The following is a 23016-nucleotide window of genomic DNA, read 5'->3' as shown; positions in this document are numbered from 1 at the left end:
TTGAGAGTGTGCAGCTTAACTATATGTATTATGCAATAAAAAATTGGAGTGTGCAAATATTCTGGCCAGTTACATATAAGCAGCAGATAAGTCAAGATTAAGGTAATTCTGCAAATTTGCAGCTGTTTCAGATATTAGGGATGCTTTTAGAATATAGTAAAATAAAGCAGCACTATAGGGGGGAAAATATATTTTAAGGAGAAATTTAAGAACCAGTAGGTCTTTTAAAATTATTTTAAGTTGCCCTGATAATAAGGAGAACATTATTTATTTGAAAAGAAGATTCTTGTTGAAGTGAAGTAGTTACATAGTTGATCTAGAACTGATCTGGAGAGCTGATGCTAATAACCCTCAAACAGAACTTTTATTCTCTTCTGTGATCATACTTCCTTTAATTATCCTTAATATATACCATAACAAAGGGTGATTCTGTCTTCAGGCAGCATGTTTCAGGAAGACATTTGATTCTCAGATTTTAGCAAGAAGAAAAGTAAGATTCTGTTGCAATATCAGATCCAATCCAGATTCAAATATTCAGTACCTCAGCAATGAGAGAGCTTCAGAATAAAGGTAAATTTGGTCTGTGTTGGAGATAAGGAGCAAATATACATCTCATGTTCGAAACAGTGAGAGGACATCAAGCTCACAGAGGTCAGTGTTGTTTGTCTTCAGGGAATTAGTTTGAGTTCAGGCTTTGTTTCTTAATTGTGCCTGTACATGGGTTTGGATTGTTCTGATACCACATGCCGGTTAATCTTATTTCAGTTTAGCGAGGAGTCGAGAAGATTCTAAAGTCTATAGCTGATACCTGAAACTAACCTTTTAGGTTCCAGTAATCAGCTAGCAGCGTAAGACTTGCTGTGATTTTAAGCCTACTTGCACTGAATCTAAGAAAATCTTCCCTGTTAAAGAGTAAAGCACTTATTGATTTTTAAGCTTTTCAGTTGATACTGAAATGACATTTATTCCTCTTGGTTGATCAAAACCTACACCTATTTGGCTTCCTTTGTTCTCTTTCAGGGGATGGGTGAGGCAGGACTGTTCTTGGGATGCTCTGTGTTCTTCGCTTTGAGAGATGCAGTGACTAGCGTGAGGAATGAAAGAGGATTAAAAAAGACCTTCACACTGAACAGCCCTCTGACCCCTGAACAAATACGAGCAGCCTGTGCAGATGACTTTACTGAGATGGTAATAGGAAGGTGGGGGAAGGGTCTGTTTAAGTATCTCTAGGAGACAGAGCTCATTCCTTTCGGGACACTTACTTTGTAGTATAATGATCATCTCCAACTGGTGATGCTTTGTAGACGTCATGCTGCCCGCTCCTTGAAAATGAAATGTCTAGTAACAAGTCTCACTCACACAAACTATTCCAGCAAATGCCATTCAAGCATTGCATTAGAATCTCCCTCATTCTGTACAGTCTGTGCTTTCCTTGAAACTGCTATCATTTTTACAGTCCCCTTTCTCCTTGAAGCCTCCTCCTTCTCTCCTGTGTGTCAAATCCCATAGAGGTTTAGATAACTCCTATTAGCAGCATGCAATGGATGCTAGATCAGCGTCCAAACAGCTTCAACCCCCTACTGAGTGTTTTCTACGGATGGCTTGCACTCTTGCACTGTTACCTCATTCTAGTACTCTTTGCTATGCCCACATTACTCCTTGGGAGAAAAATAATTAATTCAAAAATAACAAAAAATGCAGAAAAAAACAAATGAGCCATGTAATAAACACTTTTAATAATGCATATCTTTCTGATTCCTTGTTTTCTGCTACTGTTCACTGTAGCCACATTCCCACTGCTGTTGCCATTTTTTCTGTGAGGGTATTAATTTAGGGCATGAAATCTGTGAAACAAGGTCCTTGGCAATATATACATCCATACTGTGACCTGAACCTCTGTTGTAGAAGAACCTCTGTTCTGCTGTAGAAACTCTTGCATTCTCATCCACAGATTGTTCTTAGTAGCTAGTATTTCTGTGGCATGGAAGTCATTGGCCCTCAAATCAGTAGCTCTGTGAAGTTCAATTCTCATTGTAGGAGCTTGCTGGAGGTGAGGTCCACCAATGCAGAGACCATACTTCTCCATCCATGTTCAGCCCTGAGCCTTGGCCTTCCTTGTAGCCACCTCCTGTGGGTATTTCCTGTCTATCTCCCGCAAAGCACTCTGCTGAGTGACTTCAGAATGCCTTGGAGGCATGTGGTAGGGACAGTGTTGGGAGACTAGTCAAATAGTATTAACAAGTCACTCTTAATTTTTTGTTTTTTCTTTTAGATAACGAATGATGGATGTGCTTCCTCCACTCTTTGGGCCATTTCTGTGTGAATGCCAAACCAAAGAGTGCACAAGATCTGAATGGAATACAGTGGAAAGTACTGATTTATTGCTTCAATACACGATAATCAACACATAGATAAAAATGGTATTTTTCTCATTTTCAGAAATATATGCTCCAGCTACAAAAAGATACATATTACATCTTTTGTCCTTTATCCTCATTCTTCCTCCAGTATATTCATTACACCACTTTAAAGTACTTTACTGAATTTAATTACTAGCAACATATCTGCATTTGAAGCATATGCAGTCCACAAGGAGGATCTACTGAATAGTTGCACAGCAGCCCCAGAAAGATCAACTCAAATGCAGCTGCAGGAGCAGAAAGTTAGGATGAATTATCAAGGTATGTTAGATACCTTACTGATACTTGTTAAGCTTTAACAACTTGATATGATATTTCATTTTTTGAAAGGCTTCAGCTAATTTGCTAATTTAGATTTGAGTCTTGCAGTGGAGGGTCTGTGCAAAGGTCCTTTTGTCTGTTGAAGGATTAGAATCCTGTTCATTGAATTCAGTCCCTTTTTGATTACAAAAGTGATGCAATAATTTATAGTAAAGCTGCTCTTGATTCTTTTGGCACAGACCTCTTTGAGATAATAACATGCAAGAAATGAGTGCTAATTTTCTTCCATTATGCCAGGAGAATTGCTGTGGCTGACCTGTGTAAACAGGAGATAAATTAATCCCAAAAGCTGTAAGAGTCACTTTGCTCTTATTTCTCTTGGAGGATTTCTTTCTCTCATAGAGTTAGCCTAGAGCCTCCAAACTTTAATGGAAAAACTCACATGGAGTTCAGTGTGCTTTGAATAGGAGCATGGATGAAACTGTCTCTGGAAAGGATTCTTAAGCAGTGCTGTTGTGCACTGGAACTGCACTTTGTTCTTTGCAGTGCAGATCACATGCCTATTTTACAGTATTTCTAAGCTATTATTAACAAGGACTCCTTCCACCTCATTATAAATGGCACTGTTACCTGATTGTCTCAGTAAAAATCTGTATATGTACCAAACATGGGTTGTTTGGAAACATATTAAGCTGTCTCCTGGCTTTTAGGTATTAAAAAAAACTGCATGGAAGTTAGAATTATCAGCAATTAAACATCCTGATGTATGACACTGTGACTACATGAAATAATATGAAATAAAGTTGGAATTGGCAAGTGGTAAAGAGTTTGTTTTATTACATTTTGTAACGTTGTTAGAAATGTACAGACTCAAGGGACTAGATAAGCAAAAAGGTTAAGGGCTATAGGCACTAGCATATTGGTTAGCTATTGACACATTCATGTACACTGTACAGAAACAACCACACTTAAAGTGGTGGAGAACTTTGCCTACTAGTTTTCTTGCTAAAAGAAGTGTTTATGCAACTATCCACCCTCAGCACTCCTGTTCTAAGGGAAACTTAAACTCCTAATGTAAGCACTAGGTTCTGATCTGCAAGTCCTGGTATTCTGAAATTTAGATATTGAACTGTCAAAAGTCCAGTATTGGATCTGGTTCTTCTAGCCCTTCAATGAACCTGCATTGTTTCCCCTACTAAGTGTGGATGCATGCTGCCATGGTTAATACAGCAGTTCCATGGTTGGCAGGACCCGTTATGGCTTTTGCCTATAAAACCTAGTGGCTGAAGTCTCTTCACTACTTATATTATGGCAGGCCTCAGATATGCATTAGAGACTAAAGCACAAAAGAAGCAGCACAGCTGTTGAGGATCATTTTCTTTCCTTCAAAGAGGTTGTAATAAAAGATGTGGGATTGACTATTCTGTCTTGCAAATCTAGGCTGGCTCACTTGCCATATGAAGTAAAGAGACTTTTATTGTAACATATAACAATAGTAAATGAAATAAAAACACACTGTACAAAAATGGAGTCTTTTGAAAGTCAGGCACATAAATCTGCTTTTAAATAAAAATAAAGGCCAACAATAATAAAGCATTTTGGAACTAATGAYCTTGTTTCCTGGATCCAAATCCAGCATAATGGATAAGAATATAGAATCCCAAACCAAAATTTGAAATTCCAATCTCCAAATATCTAGCACATCTAGAGTATGGTTATCTCTTGATAKCATCCAGGCTATTGAGCTGGGAGGGCATAGAAATAACCAGTAGGAAATTTTAAATGTATATGTAGTAACAATCTTGATTATATTAAACCTTGGTTACCTTGCAGGAAAAAAAAATCTAGATAGTTCAGGTTAGTGAAAAACTAAAATGAGAATCATGGCTCTATAGTTTAACATTTAATACCCCACAAAACTGAGCATTGTTGCATGTCCTGGGTTCTAGCTTCAGGCATTTCTACATTTTGTACATTCATCAGTTATTGGATAGTACACAAAAACAGGCCTGAAAGTTGTAGTTTAAACCCAGAAGTCTGCTATCACAGAGAAATGTCTTATCATTTATGTTACAGAGTTAAGCTTTCAGATTCTCCAGATGAATTCCGAATCTTTGGCTGCATAAAAGGCACTAGGTGGTATGGAAAGTACTCCTGTTTCACTTAGTTTATTGCCTGGTATTTTGGGTACCCTATCAACATGAAGGTGATGAGGGTTTGAATCCACCCCTCTGGGGTGGGGGGGGGAGGGAGGAAGTTTGAAGTGTGTGTTCTTAAAATTACAGTTTGATATAAAAGTGGGAAGTGGCAACGTTGCCATTTTTAGTTACAGTAGCCATCACTAAATTATGTGGAGATGACAACCCTGTTAGTGCAGGCTTCAAGGAATCACAGAATGGGTAAGGTTAGAAGGGACCTCTGGAGATCATCTAGTCCAACCTCCCTGCTCAAGCAGGGTCACCTAGAGCGTGTTAGAAAGGCTTGGCTTGTTCAGAGTGCTCCTACTTGACTGAGTTCCTCAGGGAACTTAGCAGAGGCTTCCTCACTCCTAGTATAGCAATTGTGCCAGGTGGGAGCTAAGTTCTGGGCTGTTGAGGTTGGGCCAGTTCTGAGCAGGCCATAGATAGACCTCTACATTAGTTGGGTTAATTCTTTCAAGATTATTTCAGCTCACCAGAAAAGAATTGGAGTAGGGCGTAGGAGTAGCATGATTGGTGCATTACGATGTGAAAATACATTAACTGTTGAGCAACAGCATACCTTACGCTGGCTCCTCCCTGCGTTCATTTGATGCTTAGTCTGAAAATAAATTCTGCGGGATACTAGGCAAACTGTTGCCCTTAAGGAGCATATAGCATTCCATTAATTTCCCTGCGGTGTGTAATGCTTTATGTTTTCAGATTTTAATGCAACAGCATGGCTTGCCCCATACAATCAGATGAGCTTGTCTTTTTTGTGAACGGCAGGAAGGTAAGTTCTTAAGTGCATTGTTTTTGAAGGGCACTGCTTTAATGGTAACTGTTTATATTCAAAACAGGAAACCTGTTATTCTGGAGCAGCAGTTCATTCCTGGGTAATCATCTTTTCCCTAGAATCTTCCTTACAGCATCCTTACTTTCTACCAGTTTGGACTCATGGATTATTCCTAGCTTTGCCCTGTGTCCTTAATGTGAATAAGAATATTGGGTTGCTTTATAGTTTCATTTTGGGTCAAGGAATTTTAAATTTGTCTTAGGACTTTCCATTAGAATTGAATTACATTTGAAATTTTCTTTGAAAGCCTTAAGACTTCCATTGAAATGAATCACAGTTGAGCATTAAAGTCTCTGAAATTTCAAAGTCTTAGCTCTGTGTAACTTAAAGGGGCTCACATTGGCTCAGTATTTTCTAGGTACACAAAAAGATTGAAAGTTTTTACATAGCCTCAATGACTTTATGTTATCCTTCATGTCACAGAATTTTTAGAATTATAATTAGTTTGCTATGTTAATATGTTTACTAAAATCTCATGCTAATGTACTTCTAAACCCAATGTAGTGGGAGTAATTAAGTCACTAGTAAAAGAATAAGATGAAAATAAAATTATTGACTTTTTACTGTTCTTGATGACAAAACCTCATATTTCATTTTCTAAGACATTTTGTCATTTTTTGTTTCTTTCCAGGTTAAGTGAATAAGAATTCCTGTTAATAAACATATCACCTGAAATATATGATAAGCTGAAATGAAATTTTATTTTTCTCCCCCCAAAATACTTGATATGTATTTTTCTAAAGCTGTTTTCCAGTTATTCAGTCAATATTTTTATGTTTTAGGGGGAGCATACTGGCTTTTTTTAAAAAAAATCTGATTCTAGGTGGATTAAGGAAAAAATTCTTGTGTGTTGTATGTTACCTGTCATTAAATACCAGCTGTGCTTAAAGGCAGACTCTGAAAAAAGGTTCAAGTCAAACGGTGCTATTTTATATTTTATATAGCAATATTGTGTATCGTTGTTGTTATTTAACTGATAATAGCCAAATAGCTGATATTATTGCTACCTCTTCATTCTAGGTGAAAATACTCTGATGCTCTGAACTGCTACTGCAATGCAGTTTGTTCCTTCCTGTGGTAAAGCTGAGATTTTATTTAGTTCTCTTAATCCCTCAATGCCACAAAACAACTTGCAGTTGTTTCACTCTGCAATTCCAAACAAATTCCTGAACTTGCTCATATTTTCTTATGTCTAAATTAAATGTTTATGAATAAGTTGGAGCATACTGCTGGTATAGGAAAATGGTCTTTGTTCCATTGTAATGGGTCCTAATATATGTTTCCAAACTTGTGTTATCTTGTCTCCAGCATGTTGAGGCTTACTGATGCTAGAGCAACATTCTTGAGACAAGGCTGAAGCAAGCTCCGCTTAGACCCAACAGAACTCTACTATTTTGAAAATATATTTAATTAAATATGCTCCCTGCTCTTTTTATATACCAAGATTTTACTCTGACTTTGTTGCTTAGTCTCTGCAAAGGAAAGGGTTAACACTGACTTCAAAGAGGTAAAAATAGGTGGAGTTTTCACACAGACAAGTCCATGGTCTTGAAACTAAGGCCATGAACTTACAACCTCAAGAATTCTGATTAACACTGATGTGTATCAGTAAACGATCTAGCCTAAGGATTCTCTTCCTTTTTTTTTCTTTTTCTTTTTTTTTTTAACCCTGTCCTTACTTAGCTTCCTTTCTCTTTCAGTTCTCTGAATAAATCATTTTTTCTATTACCTTAAAAGTACATATTTGCCTAATATTGCCTGACCTGTTCATTTATTTATTTGCAGGTTGCAATCAGGTGACAGGATCCTGATGCTGTGCAAACACATCACTTACTAGTTCACAATCACAGTATTTCAACAGCATAGTTAATCCTTGTGGGAAGATTATATCAACTCTCTCTCTAATCTCTAATCTCTCTTTTTATTTCATACTGTAGGTAACAGAGAGGCAGGCAGATCCCGAAGAATTGCTGCTGTTTTATCTAAGAAAGAGGCGTATCCTTTTTTAAAGCTTTGTCTCTGATTTGTGTAATTCTGTAAATTACTATAATTGGGGATTATTTGTTTGATTTTTCTTTGGAAATCAGTGTAAACAGAGCAGTAAGTAGAAGTAAGACAACTCACCTTGTATTTGTTCTTGGCAGAGTAATACTGTGCTGTATGTGCATTGTTTGTGCTGGCTATGTGTGCATGTGTGTTACTCTTCTAAACCCTACTCAAATTCTTCTTTATAACTCTCCAAACCACTTAACCTTTCAGTGCATCTGTGACAAATATAATAATTTAAGAAATCGATGTGGAACTACTCCCATTTTAAAATCATTTATTTAGGCCCCAGTCCCTCAAAGATTTCTACATAAGCTTATGTTTATTTTTTGTCAGCTGAGATTGTTCAGGGGGTAGGTCCCTAACTGGTGTCATAGCTATATTGACTTCAGTGGCAACTATCCCAGCTCTAAGGATCAGCCATGCAGATTATAAGGTTAAGCAAGTGTAAGCAGCTGCAAGCTTTGCAGCTGAGGGCCTTCCATGATGGAGGCAAAACAATATTAAAGGTGAGGATTAATTGGGAAAGGCTGTAGTGGAAATACTTTAATAGCTATAGTAATGCTTGCATTGTCCAAGCATTCAGTAGAATAATAAGCATCTCTTTAATAGCTAAGCACTGGGTGATTAAGTTACATATTGATTACTAGTGGAAAAGCACAAGTGGATAAAAATTGCACTAAGTTTAGGGGAATCTAGAAACACGGTGAAATCAGATGGAAGACATGATCTAGGACGTACAAGCAAAATGGATCCAAATGCACACACCTAGTGGAAAGAATAAATGGGGCTAAGTACCTCTCTGAAAAGGAGCTAAATGAAAGGAGACAGCAGATTCCACCAGACAGTTATGCACTGAGAAACCAGGAGGAGGAAGAGATTGTGACTTGAAGGTGGAACTTTTATATGCAGGTACCTAATGGAAGAAGTCCTTCCGTATACAACTTAGGTGCATTCACCGGGATATTGTGTTCCATATTGGATACTGCATTACTGTAATCCTTGGGTGTTCAGGAAGCAGCAGTGGAAGCATATGGAAGTCTGCTGGGACTGCTTTAGAAATGCAAGATAAGGGTAATCATGCCTGAAAATCAGGAAATTATCATGAGTAAAGCTAATAAGAACACCTAATGCTGTGCTTGTTCAACACATCCCGCTAAGGGGTCCTGTTTTCAGTTTCTTGGGACTTTTCCAAACACTTAACTATAGAGACTGAAAAACCTCTGTGCTGGAAGTCTGAGCTCTCTTTCCATCTGTCATATACCAATTTGCTTTTCTCTGGAGCTATTTGGTCAGAAGATCCCTCCTGTTCTACACATGCACATAAAACAAGGGAAACTTAGAAGAATATCAAGAAAAAAAAACTTYTGAATATTGACAAATTTTTCTTTAACTATCTCCCTTCCAGTCCGTCTCTCAGGGACAAAATATGGCTGTGGAGTAGGAGGTTGTGGTGCCTGCACTGTGATGATATCCACATATGACCCAGTTGCCAAGCAGATAAGGTGTCCTCATACTGATATTTGGAAACAGTAAATTACTCTTTCCAAAAAACTCATATTCACTGGGAAATATATGGTTTCTTTCCATTTAGATGGAATTTTAAGGGATGTGTTACTTAGTTAAAAGCCTTACCTATAGCCTTTCTCCATATAGGAAATTACAAAGTTGACCTCACTATCATAAAGTAACAAATTTAGATCTGCTCTCTCCAATCTTTGCAATAATAAAACTTTCTAGAGAGGTGATTTTTAAAATTGGGTTGTTTATGATTTGAGATTTCAGAAGCCCTTTTAGCATCTGCCTCTCCCTGACTCTTTTCTTGCTTTATTTGAGGATATGTCGCTGTCAGTAAGTCTTCATTAGACGTTTCACAGAATCATTGATAACTTTCCCATGGACTTGAGCAATGAACACATTGCACTATAATTGTATGGTTTTGAATATAGCAAAACTCGGAGTTCTACTTTCTCTCTCTGGTTCTAGAAACTGTTTCTTTAGTAAAGCTGTGTCTGACTTTGTCAGGTCTGACTGCAGACTCTGGATTTTAATAAAATATGTGATGCTTTAAAAAAAAATAACCCTCTGCTTCTTTATTTAGAAAAGCTTATTGCTTAATGCCTATAAAGAAGTACCAGTTGTAGGAACAGGATGCACACTTACAGTCAAAGTGCTGGATTCTGTATGCTTGCACCTGCTTTGCCCATCTTCCTTTTGTTCAATCTAAGCATTTATAGATTAGATGGAGTATATATCCTTTGTTTCTTCCTCCTTGGCCCCACATGTTAAAGCTATTTAACAGCATATTCTCTTTTATACCTCAAAGACATCATCCTGCCAACTCCTGCCTGCTCCCCATCTGCTCACTGCATGGTGCTGCTGTGACCACAGTGGAAGGGGTTGGAAGCACAAAAACCAGGATTCATCCAATTCAGGTGAGAGCACACTGGCCTGTGTGGTGCAGAGAGCTAATGGGATTTTCCTGACTTGTGTCTGTAATGAAGCTAGGATCTGTGAGAACATGCAGTGAGTCTGTGCAATGAGGAGTCTCTGAAGGGATTCTAGGAACTCTGGATTTTGTTTATTTTGTAGACAGGCATAGAACAGCTGTTATTGGGAATTATCACAGCAATTGCTGGGCTGCACTTGGCCTTGTAGAGGTATAGAAAGGGGGATATGGACATGGATGGAGTTTCTTCTAATGTACTGCCATGCAGGGAGCATATCACAATCTCCACAACGCAGAGATATCCCTCGCTATGGCATATGGGATTCCAGCTTTCAGCCTGTTTAGCCTGGAGAAGAGAAGACTGAGGAGGAATCTTATCAATGTGTAAAAGTACATGAAGGGAGGGAGTCAAGGGGATGGGGCTAAACTCTTTTCAGTAGAGCCATGTGACAGGACAAGAGGCAACAGGCAAAAACTGAGCCACAGGAAGTTCCACCTGAATGTGAGGAGGAATTTCTTCACTGGGAGAGTGACAGAGCGCTGGAACWGGTTGCCCAGAGAGGTTGTGGAGTCTCCTTCTCTGGAGATATTCAAAGCCCACCTGGATGCAACCCTGTCTAACATGCTCTAGGTGACCCTGCTGAGCAGGGAGGTTGGACTAGATGATCTCCAGAGGTCCCTTCCAACCTTACCTATTCTGTGAAAAGAGCATCRATCTGTTCCATTTGGTGCACCAGCATGATGCCTGGCCACCTCATTGAGCACAACCTGTTGCACATGTTGCAGTAAGAGATGAGTGATTTCAGGTGGCAACTAGATTGACAGTTATTAAATTAGAAACACATTTTCTCTATGTGCCAGAGACTTTCCTTGAACTAGACCAGCTCTGTACTTCCCCAGTTTTGGGTTGTTCCTGAAAAGCACAGTCTGACCACATAGGTTTAAATACATTTTCTAAACATCCTCTCTTTTCTGTTTCTGAACGGTTCACAAAGAGTCTTAACTCTGAAATTAGTCTGCTCTGAAGCTCATCATCTGATGAGATGTTCTGTTTTCTGGCCTTCAGAGTTAGAAATATTTTCAGTATGGGTAGATACCTAAACAGAAAATTGGGCATCAATCTGTCCTCACATCAAGGAATTAGAGTCATGAGAGTATAACTAGAAGGCAATATTGTCCTTCACATGACCACASTCAGCATTTTTCTTGTGACTGGTCATGATGGGATAGCCAAAATGCTGCTACTGACCTAGAGCTTGTATGTAGATGACATACCTGAAGATGACTATTCAGCCAGTCAGGGAAGCCATACACTAGAATCAGGGTCTCTTGCTCTATTTTTTTCTAGGAAAGGCTGGCCAAATGCCATGGCTCCCAATGTGGCTTCTGCACCCCTGGAATGGTGATGTCCATTTATGCTTTACTGAGAAGCCATCCAGAGCCTTCCATGGAGCAGATAATTTCTGCTTTGGATGGTAGGTTTCAGCTGGTAAATTTTAAGAAGTATAATAAAGAGATAACTGATTGCGGAGGTTATGATTTGACTCAAAGAGCAGTAGATGATATTTCAAAGTGGTATTTTGTCATAGCCATGGTGTCTAAGAACATCTCAAAGCCATAAAAAGGCAGTTCCCACTGGAAACTACAGGTGGGATGCTCAGTGGCATTTAGGGCTGGTTAAATATTTCTGAAAATCGCTGCATTTAGGCCAAACTGCTTTCATATCTACCCTACAGAAGCAGCCTCAATATAGCACAACATGAATTGAAAGTTACAATGAATGTAATGAAAAAGTAGGCCCTTTCTATCTGCAGTGTAAGTACTCACCCATCAACGGTGTGAAGTGCATGATACAGATTTTTAACAGATAGTGGCAGGGGAAATAGATTACATTACATTTTAGCTCATTAAAACATTGATTACTCTTCAAGAAAGATTTACCTCAATAAGCAAAGACATTTCAAAGCACTTTCCAGCCTCAAGTTTCCTAACACTCCAATAGCTCCCAAAATAGTAGATCCCACCAGCCAGCAGCTTTTGACTTTATGAAAGAACTGCCAGAAACTYCAGTAGGACTTTACTACTGCTATTATTTGTACTTAAAAAAACATGCTAGTGGCAGTAGATTTTTGATTGCATTATAAACCCTAGGACTGTAGTAGTAGTGGTATTGGTGGTGGTGGTAGTGGTCTTATTAATCGCAGTATTTACTAGTAGATGCTTTTCAACACTTTATTTCTGACATATGTTCATTTAAAAATCATAAAAATAATTCATAATATTATTAAAAATAGCCTTTAAAATAATACATTTTAACCATACATCACAATCACTATTAAAGGAATATTTCACATTTTTACAGATGTGATTTTGCCTATTGGTGACTTGAGACACAAATTTCAGCATGTCATACTTCTGGTTTGATCCCAGACCATTTCTAATTATGCTAGTGCTCCCAAAACCTTATCCTGATTTCTTATGGCTCATTGTTATGTGGTTTATTTCAGGTAATTTGTGCCGTTGCACAGGATACAGGCCAATTATAGACAGCTACTCATCTTTTGCTAGGGTAAGTCAGTGTTTTCAAGTGTATTTCTTATTTTGAGGCAGTTGGTGATACCTGAAAAGCTGAGCCTCCTTGAAGCACCTACCTGCAATCTGGCTTCATTTGAAAATTCTTTTTGGCTGAGGCTTTGGAAAATCTGGCTGTTCACGCCTATTGGTTTTCACATGTTCTAGGCACTTAGAGCTGCCATTGACTTTAGGTTTATGTCTCTTGCAATGCACTTAAGAATCCTTTGCACAAGATCTGATGGCTTGATCCRGGCACCACTGATGTTATTTCAAGTTTTTTCATTTACTTTACTGATAAAGGTCCAGATGATACAAAAAAGGCACTCTTAGGGGCCCTGTGGTTTAAGGGATCTCTTGGACTAGCTTCAAGTGACAGAAGAAATCTGCTTTGAAAAGAAAGAATCAAAAGGGCAATTCACAAATAAATCACAAAGCAGCTTCATTGCTTTTATAGAGCAGTATACGATTTCTTTAGCAGCCAACATGTTGCCAGCTCAGAGGAACTGGACAGTGTTGCTTGGATCAGGAAGAAGGTATGTGTTCATCTTCTACAGGAGGTCAGGTAAGATGCTTTGGGATGTTTTTCATTATTTCCTATTTGCATTATAAAGTTTGTAGGAAAGGGCCATCTTGAACTATGGCAGCAGCTACTTCTTGGGCAGTTAGCCCAGACTGAATTCCATGCTCTGGGTGCTACAGAAAACTAGTACAAACTTATCTGCCTTGCCATGTAATCAGAAAATAGGTCAGAATGGCCTATTTAGTGACATTTTCTAGTAAGTGTATGGAACTATAAGTCTCCTTTATTTTGAGGGAAAGGAAACTGTTGATCAGATATACCTTTATGAAAAAGGTGATCCTGATCTGAAGTTGAACTTCCCTATTAGAAGTTCTGCAGCCATCAGCATGGCTTGTTTTTGTGTTCCTGGGWCACTAAATCTGAATTTCCAAAGGTGAAACAAAGCTACCCCTGTGCATTGTCAGTTTGTATTTGTAGAGCTTTTCATAAGCCTTGCTGTGTATTAATGGTTCTAAGGTCTTCAGGAAAGAAGTGTCTCATCTTTGGCATTCTACAATTCTTGATACATTGGCATTGCTTCAAAATAATAAGAAAAATGCACATTGTTTTATTCTGTATATAAAAGATATTGCACAGACTAAAAATCCCAAGTCACCTYACTGATGTTTCTTCTTGCAAAGTCCCACAATTAATATGTACAAGGGTACGTAAGGGAACTTCAGTACACATAAGGCCTTCAGAATCTGAAGAAGCTGGCCTTCAGAATGGTCCTCCAGTCACTATGTGTATATCAGACCTTGTCTTCATCCACCTTCAAGAGGCCATAGTGCTCTAAAATTACTTCATGTAGCTTCATCATRAGAAGTTGAACTTCTTGGGTATATTCCCTCTGAAAGAAAAACTTTAAGGAGCCTCTAAATCATACTTCTCTGAACTAGAATGCCTTCAGTGATTGGAGGAATACTTGTTTTGCCAGTGAAAAACCTCAGAGGAGTGTAACAGGATAGGTGTGTGTGTGTGTGTGTGTGTGTGTGTGTGTGTTTGGCCACATGTGTACTGTCACTGCCCATTTAAGAACATAAAATTGTTAGCCAGCTATTGCCGAGGTTATTTTGAAACATAAATCTGGCAATGCGGCAGTTGCTGGTTACAAAACAGCAGCTACTTTTGGTGCTCCTTTGTTTGGCTTTCACTAATTTGCTTTCCTCTTAGTTCTCATCCAAGTAAAGTAGCTGGCACTTGACTATGGTCAAGATAGGAGAAGATCAGGGAGAGCTAGAATTATTTGCAGTCATGTAAATGGAGCTAGCCAGCAGATAAGTTTATCTAGAGCCAGATCTTTATAGTTCTTATGGGCATGATCTGTTCAGAATGTCTAGAGATGATGACTGTATCAGGAGGGGATAGGAGACTTCTGACTGGGACATGTCAATCTCTTTTCCTATTCAATATAATTGAGATTCTGTTGTTGTCTAGTCTGACAAGATTTTTGATTCCAAGAGTAAATCAATAAGAAAAAAAAAAGTGCTGGAAACAGAGGATATCCAGAATCTCCTTCCATGTAAGCTCCTTGCTGAAAGCTCAAAATATGCATAGCCTTACAAGATTTTAGCTGAGGCCTCAGCAGAAGAGGAATATCTGGAAGTAAGTAGAAAAAAGTTAATTCTTAGAGTATGCTGTCAGCATTCAGTTCTTGCAGTGCTTATGCAAGAGTGAAGAGACTAAATTGAAGGAGAAAAAAGTCTGACTGGTTAGATGGACTGCTACATTGTTTGTTCTCATCTCAAACCTTCTGTCRGACAACTCCATAACAGGCACAAATTATGAAAAGAACATAATTATGTACAGAACTGCATTTTCACACAGTAGATACTTTATAGAATATGCTTGGCATGCATTTGCTGTGACCAGTTTCAGGAAAACACTGCAAGGTCTCTCCTGAGTTTTGGTACATTTCAAGAAAAGACTTGAGAGTGATTGTCATAGTAGTCTATCTACAGCAGCTTGTGAATAGGTATGATAGAACTAAACATTAAAAATCAGCTTAGAGGTTTAACATTGTGAACTTCCGAATACAGCTCAACCCATAAAGTATCAAAACTAAATGTCACTTCAGCAAAGAATCTCTTCTGTTGACAGAGTTGTAAGTTACTCTGAAAATATGAATTGTCCTTTTCCCCCTAATTTCTTTGCAGATGCGTTCAGGTCTTTGCAATCCAGAGGAATTCCAGCCGGTGGATCCAACACAAGAATTTATATTTCCTCCTGAACTAATGGTAGGAAGTACTCATCTTTCCTTTTGTACTTCTGGTTATCATGCAAGGGTGGTTGAGTTGGTACAGATGTTGAAATCATGATGGACTTGTGAAATTGAAGGACRTGTTTGAAACGTTTATCCTCAGATAAACCAGAAAGATCAATTTGAGTCAAATATAATGAAGTATTCTGGCTTTGATAATTTCTATATTGTCATTATTATCAATAGCTCACATTAAAAAAAAATTGCTTGCCTCTCTAGAACCAAAACTTTATGCTTCCAGACTTTCACCAAAACAACTCCTTACTGAGAACCATTTCATTTTGGACTGACTGACCTTTTCTGTGGAAAACAGTGTTTTATTGAAAAGTTCCAAAATGAGCTCCTCTATCTTTTCTATCTTATGATTCCCTGCTGGGCTCAAGAGACCACAGGACCCGTTTTCTTCCAACAGGCATATAGAGCCTGGCAACCTGAGTGTGGACTCTGAGTTATAGATGGGAAAGGCTACAGGTCCATAGGAAGGGCAAAGGATCTGAGCAGGGAAGAAAGAAAAGGTTTGCTGAAGTAGCTATTGGAGGGTCACAGAAGGACAGATGGAAGCTTGAAAGGAGGAGGCTGAAAGTGTCCCATGAGCTGTAGAGAGGGGTAAGAGAAGAAAGCAATGAAAATGGTAGAGCAGAATTTATCCAGACTAGACTGAATAGAATCTGAGCAGGCAGGTCTAGGCYGGTCTTTAATCTCCACTCATGCTTCAGTGACTTCTTTTGAAATTCCTTGTTTGCATGCTTTTTGCAAACATTCCCAGGCAATTTTTGCTGCTGTTACACAACCACCTTGAGGACACACAAGTTCATTTAGGGCCTAAAAAAACATAGACTGGTTCTTTGATTTGTTGCAGCATTACAGAATGTTATTTGCTGTGAAGTTGTTGGCTTTGTAGGCTTTTCAGTCATAGAGGACAATTTGTTTAATGATTGCCTTTCAGTGCAGATCACACAGTAAGGTATGAGCTCCTTTATGAATCCTTGAAGTGGAAGGCAGTTTTACCTTGATCTAGCTTTGAAAGACTTGTGCTTTAAGACTGCATGTATTAAATGAGCATTTTGCAACTTTTATCCATGGATAAACTGCTGCTGGCTCAAAAAGCTGTTCTGCCAGAAGGGTGATGGTGCTGTCATCTGTTCTACATGTTCAGGAGAAGTAGACTGTTTCTCTAGGCTACTCGAGCTCTTTAAAATGACCTTGACTGATTCCATCAAGCTTGCTCAAGTCCTGTGGGATTTCCAAGCTGTCTGTCAATTTGAACAGGTTTCGCGCTAAGCTATATGTTTAGAAATTAAACCTATATGGTGTATATGCTTTAAAGGTTTGTAATACAGGGGAAAAAAAGCATGTGAAATGCAGCTTGTACAGTAATGCTTAGTGACAGATCCCTCTTTGACAGCATGGGTGGCCACACTAGTAAGATTCTGACTGGTTCCACAAATAGTTCCTTTTACATGTGCTTCAGGCAATTCCTTGACCTAGAAGGTCAGGCCATAGTGCAACATTTCTCTGGCTTATCTGCTGGCCTGTTTATTCATTGCATTGTTTGCAGAGACAGATGTTTCTCAGTGTTTGTTTTTGCACGTTCTGAAGGCATGATTCTTCATGGCACCCGTTGAATATGTAAACAACATAAATGATAGTCCCAGGGAAAGAAAGGGATAAATTTAGCATTATATAACAGGAGGTACCTAAGATACCCTTTGATTAAACAAAAACGCGAATATCCATCAACCAGTTCAAGGAAACAGTTTCTCTGAACAGATTAATACTTGCAGATAAATGGGACAGCAGCTACTTTAATTTAGAAAACACTTTACATATTGTCTGAATGTAGTACTGCAGATAAAAGGCACTCAGCAAGTGGGCATGCAGAGATCCTCCTTGACTGGATCACACTTCTTGTATTCTCTCACATATGCAGTGAGATTTTGGTATTCTGGTCTCCTGAAAAATCCAGGCACATTGCTCTATTGGTTACATTGTATACAGAAGAGTCTTTCTGAGCGATCAGAGCAGGATGAAGGAAATCGTAAGACTAACCTTCCCCTGTCACTAGTTTAGTGTTTCTTTTATCAAGTCATTTAACTGGTTCTGGTCTCAGTTTCTCTAGTAATAATACAGATATAATGAACGCTCAGTACTGTACAGCACTCCAGGAATCTCAGATGAAAATCCCCATTAAAGTCTCACTGTCTATCATGACAGTGTTCAATATGGTGCTTTATATAGACATTAGTCAAAAGTACCAACTCTTTATCATTTCCACAGAGAATGGCTCAAGAGCAGCAAAGAACAACTCTGATTTTCCATGGCAAGAGAACAACATGGATTTCTCCTCCTGGCCTGAAGGAGCTTCTGGAGCTGAAAGCCAAGTATCCAAAGGCACCCTTGATTCTAGGGAACACCAGTGTGGGTATGGAAAGACAGAAGGTCTCTTGAAACAGGGATTGTATTATCCAGTAGCATGTAATTCTACGTTTTGTCTTCTGTGAATCCTAAATGCATCCTAGTGTTTGTACTTCAGTATGTAGGTCATTTCCTCTGATTTTTTGCATCATGTCAGCAACTAGACTAGACTAGCACCACCTCCACTGCAACCTGAGATCCTGAGTCCAGGATCTGTGCTGCCATACTTCTCCCAGTAACTTCAGAGAGACAATTTGTGTGAATAAGGAAGGATTCACACTGGTGGAAGCCAAACAGTTTCACATCTACGTTAGGTTGGGCATAACAAAAGAATGCCTATAAAAAGGGCAGGATAATCACATATGTTGTGATATCCAGGCACTTGCTAGTTTCTGTGTATTATGGGCAGTTTTTTATATTTATAAATTGTCGCTAAACTTTGTTTGCTCCCAGTTGGGAGGAATTTAGTAAGAGCATTTCCTTCACTGTTGGGAGGATAAGGCACAGACCCAAAGAAAACCTTTTGGGATTTATAGCATCTGTGCATTTTCTTGCAAAGGAAATTTTTGTAAGGAACACTGAATTATGGCATTTTTCACTATTGTTGGGGATTGGTTTGCAACTGCTTAGTTACACTGGTTTTGCACATTACAGTCTTTGTGTCAAGGAAGGCGGTTAATTCTTTAAACAGATTTCTAATCATGCTATCTCACTTTGCCTTTCAGGACTCAACAAAAATGTCAGTGTTGACTATCATCCACTCATTCTCCATCCTGCTAGGATTCCAGAAATGCATGTTGTGAGTAGCACAAATGATGGTAAGTCTCCAACTTGCCTCTACAGGTAGTATGAACAGTGATGACTGAATTAACTTGAGTTTTGCCTTGAGACACCAGAAGCAGTAAAAACTGTTGATCCTCACTGGTGTGAAATGTCAGTCATTTCACTAAGCCCTCTAATCAGTATGTCAGCTCACCTATGGTCTAGAGACAATGAATGTTGACAGACAACTTATGAGGCTGTTCTGCAAAAATATTTTTGTTCAAATCTCAATTTTCTACAGATAGCAAACACAGAGAAAGCCCTTAAGACAGCCTTAATTGTTTATGTTTGCAGGGTGATATGTCCTTCTATCACAATCACTAATCCAATAAAATCTTCAATCTAAAACATAGAACTTTGATTAAGGTAGGGCTAAATTGTCAATGCAAAATATTTAGACATAGATTTCCAATCTAAAATATCAAAAGATTTTCTTTAGAATGGTTGGACTGTATTCTCAGCTAGTAGAAGTGATCACAGATGCCCTAACACCATAAGGGCTGTGCTAATGTACATCAGCTGAGAATTCAATCCAGTAGGCACATCATTTCAGTGGAGCCATCTGCATGAAAAGTATGAAATGTAGCATCTTCTCCATGGGAATAGCTTAATTAGCTATTAAAAATGAGAGAAATTAATGTTTTGTTGCAACTGACTCTTTCTCTCTTTATGTTTTCCTAGCTCTGTGATTTACATTTTAGGTGGCAGCAAACTATAAATATTTCCAAATTATTATATATCAGTGCAATGCTGCATTTAAGGATGCCTCAATAAAAGATGACTTTAGAGCATGGTCTTTGTTCAGAAATAGCTCTCTACAAGCTTTAAAGACTTTTCTACAGGCTTACTCCAGGGTTTACTGATGTCCATGGTAGAGGCTTCTCTGATATTAATGGAAGAGTGATCAAGTATTCAGTACTCAGTCCTGGAAGATTCCAACACTTTGGTCATCCTTTTTCCTAATGAGTCAAACTAATGTTCATGTCTTTGAGGGTATACAGCACAAAAAAAAAGGACATGCATTGGTGGGTGCAAATATGCAGTATAATATTTTTCTGGTAGGGGTGTATACTGGGAAACATTGCTGAATAAGGAAATAGTATCTATGCTTCTTATTGCATGTAGTATGAAATGCATCTTTACTGTCATTTCTCTTTACTATGCTGCTGAGAAAAGCTGTGTACAAAAGCAAATATTTAGAGGCCTTGTCAACTGTAAAGCTGTTGCATTTATAGTGTGGTAGTATGATTTCACTGTTAAAACTCACTTGATTTCAGGGCTAGTAATAGGAGCTGCCTGCTGCCTGGCCCAACTTAGAGATGTCCTGATGGAGACAATCCCAAAAGTACCAGAGGAGAAAACAAAGATTTTTCAAGCTCTTTTGCAGCAGCTGAGAACTCTAGCTGGAGAACAGATCAGGAGCATGGCTGTATGTATTCAGCAGTGACAGTAAATAAGCCAACACTACACACACATCTGTATGGATGTCACTTACAAACATATGGCATCAGAGAGGAAAGCAGGATGGGGCTGGTATCATGGCTGGTAAGGCTAAAGAGTCAATACGATCACAAAAGCTGTGTGAAATAAACAGGGAGTCTTAAAACAGTCATCAGTGGCAAATAATCTGGAGAACTGTAGCCATTGAAATTCTTGATATCCTTGCTTACTGGTTGAACACAGAACTAAAAGATGGGAGGTACATTGGTAAGATACTGCTAACCTGTCAGCCACTCCTGCTTTACCTTGACTGTGGACACATAGCTACTTACCCATCATGCATAAGACATCTATGGTCCTATCCCCTGACATTTTTTAAAAAATTGTTTACCTCAGTATCTTGCATTTCTTCCTTTAACCAAGGGGATGGCACTCTCTCTTTCTCCTGTGCAGAAGGGTTAACCTAGTCTCTCTCTTAGCTAAGGTGATATGCGACAGAACTTTGCAAGAGAAAAATAAATTAAATCATATATATATTAAAAAAAAAATACAGACCTGCAGTTAAAATTGAACAAAGAAATGTAAGTTCTTCCAACAGGATTTTTAATTGATTAACATGCGATTATGATACAAATTCCTGTTATATGTGAGAAGGATAGGCCTTAAAAAATAACCTCATTGTTTGTTAAAGTCTTTAGGAGGACACATTGTAAGCAGGGGATCGACCTGGGACTTGAACCCAATCTTATCAGTTGGCAAATCTGTCCTCAACCTGGCATCAGAAGGTAAGATGAGGACTCCATGCCAAATATCTTTTCCAGATGGGCAGAGCAGTGCAAGAATATGATTGTAGGTTAGAATTTTCAATCATTAATTTCCAGCAATAAATTTTCCTATTATAAAAATCAGCCTTTCCACCCAAAGAATTTTGCAGGCTAAGACTAACTCTGGAATGGAGCTGGCCATATGCTTTTAAGGCCGTTGCACTGCAGAACTTAATGGAGTTCTTGCTATTTTTCCCTGAGAGCAGTCCTCACGGAAAATTTGAGCTCTTCTTGTCTGTTTGTGTTCATGTTAGTTTTCATGGCAACATTTTTGCAGGGTTATTTTCACTCTAAGATTCTAACATCCTAGAATGCTGAGGACAGTATTGTCCTGTAGCAACAATTTGAATCTGCAAAGCACAGGTGTTTCCTTTCTTGCTCTGCATTCAATAACAGAGTATGGTTTTCTCCAACAGATGGCAAACGACAGATTCTTTTAAATGATCAGTTTCTTGCTGGCTGTGAGCATGCAAACATTAAACCAAAGGAAGTTGTTGTCTCTGTTCTCATCCCATATTCTAAGAAGGTAAGGTCTTTGGTGTTTTTTCTGGATTGCTTTCAATATTTTGTGGTGTACACTGTGCTATATTGTCTTATAGCTTAAAGAAAGCTGTGAAAAAGATGCAAAGCATTGTACATTTCAATCTAAATATTGGATGATAGAAGCCCTCAATGCAACTTTATACTAAGCTAGTATTTGAGTGATATTTCAGAGGTTTAGTTTAGTCACAGTGTAGTTACTAGGAATATTTCCATTATCTTCAGTGATCTTTGAATTTGCCCCTAAACATACAGGTGGCTACTGTAAATATACTGTAAATAGCTCAAAAGGTTCTGTCCTCCCAGTGTCACTTCTCATTTACAGTTCACCCATCTAGTCGTGATCTTCTTCTTCTTTGGGTCCCTCATTGTTTCCCCCACCACCACACACACCACTCTTACATGTCCATTTCTGGCTCATCCAGACAAAGAAATACGGGCTGTCTGAATTTTTGCAGGAAAAAGGCCATGCTGTCACACAGTCTTCAGAGAAAAAGTTCATCTCTGGCCTAGTCTCACTAAGTAATTAGTGATTTACACCCTGAGCAATCTTTGGACTGTCTCTGGGACTACTCATGGTATAAGGCCCTAAGTGCTATGAGCAAGGGTAACAGAATGTGGCTTTAAAAGGTTAGGGGCAGAGGAGAGTGTGCCATTGGTAATCATATTCTTAGATATCCCTCTAGTGGGTGTGAGGAAAACTACCAGGCAAGTAACGGAAGACAAACAAGGAACACAAGCATGTTGCAATTCAAGTCAATGAGGGATTGACCGTAGGAGTCTCTGTCAATCTTGGAATAGGAGAGTCTGTTGCCAAAGTAGCTGCCCATTACAACACAGTATTGTGTACGTACCTGACCTCACGCTGGAGGAGTACTATTGCCTCAGAGACTGGCCAGCCGTAGCAGATTTCCCATGAAAAACTATAAGATTCCATGAGCTTAAAATTCACAGTAGCATAATCTGTGCTGRTAGCAACAACAGTGCTTCTGCTGCCAGAAACTCTGAGCCTTGGTGATGATTTGAAAGAGAAACAGACTAGAGGAGAAAATGACAGAAGCACTGTCAGCGCTAYTTGAATACATGGAAATGGAAGGCAATAGTACTACTGGCGAACTCAAAAGGTCACTTCAAAGAGGAGAACTATCTGTCCACAGTCACATGAATAGCATGTGAGATTCAGCAGCCTCACCACAGGAAATTAACTTATCACCATTTCTTGGGAGGCTCCCAAGATCATGAAATCTCGAATCTTATATTTGCCATRGGGGTATCACATACTGGTTGTGAATGACCTAACCTGCTGGTCCCTTGTTTAAAAGGTCTGTGACTGGTTGAATCTGAAATTTTTTTCAGGGCTGCTCTTCTAGCCC

General features: G+C 38.7%; 2 protein-coding genes across 6 annotated transcripts in view; both read left to right on the top strand.

Moving 5' to 3' along the window:
* Positions 1 to 3505, top strand: part of LOC146598992 (aldehyde oxidase-like) — a 47047-nt gene extending 43542 nt beyond the window's left edge. For 4 of the 5 annotated variants that reach the window (XM_085299454.1, XM_085299455.1, XM_085299452.1 and 1 more), the window contains 2 exons: positions 1021 to 1188; positions 2273 to 3505. In XM_085299454.1, the coding sequence (XP_085155580.1) occupies positions 1021 to 1188; positions 2273 to 2323 (219 nt within the window). In that variant the 3' untranslated portion in view covers positions 2324 to 3505. Of the gene's footprint in view, positions 1 to 1020; positions 1231 to 2272 lie in introns of those variants that run through there. The other variant, XM_085299453.1, reaches the window with a different exon arrangement.
* Positions 3506 to 5597: 2092 nt separating this feature from the next.
* Positions 5598 to 23016, top strand: part of LOC146598991 (aldehyde oxidase 2-like) — a 45143-nt gene continuing 27724 nt past the window's right edge. Inside the window, exons 1-13 of the mRNA XM_085299458.1 lie at positions 5598 to 5651; positions 7652 to 7709; positions 9169 to 9265; positions 10087 to 10195; positions 11558 to 11684; positions 12717 to 12778; positions 13259 to 13345; positions 15499 to 15579; positions 17880 to 18024; positions 18743 to 18835; positions 20117 to 20268; positions 20971 to 21064; positions 21520 to 21629. Coding sequence (XP_085155584.1) covers positions 5598 to 5651; positions 7652 to 7709; positions 9169 to 9265; positions 10087 to 10195; positions 11558 to 11684; positions 12717 to 12778; positions 13259 to 13345; positions 15499 to 15579; positions 17880 to 18024; positions 18743 to 18835; positions 20117 to 20268; positions 20971 to 21064; positions 21520 to 21629 — 1269 coding nt within the window. The remainder of the gene's footprint in view (positions 5652 to 7651; positions 7710 to 9168; positions 9266 to 10086; positions 10196 to 11557; positions 11685 to 12716; positions 12779 to 13258; positions 13346 to 15498; positions 15580 to 17879; positions 18025 to 18742; positions 18836 to 20116; positions 20269 to 20970; positions 21065 to 21519; positions 21630 to 23016) is intronic.

The sequence above is a fragment of the Rhea americana genome, unplaced genomic scaffold (genome assembly GCF_003343005.1).
Source record: "Rhea americana isolate MKP2758 unplaced genomic scaffold, rheAme1 scaffold_15, whole genome shotgun sequence".
NCBI lineage: Eukaryota > Metazoa > Chordata > Aves > Rheiformes > Rheidae > Rhea > Rhea americana.
Note: the sequence above shows the minus strand (reverse complement) of the source record. Positions and strands in the feature narration are given on the sequence as shown.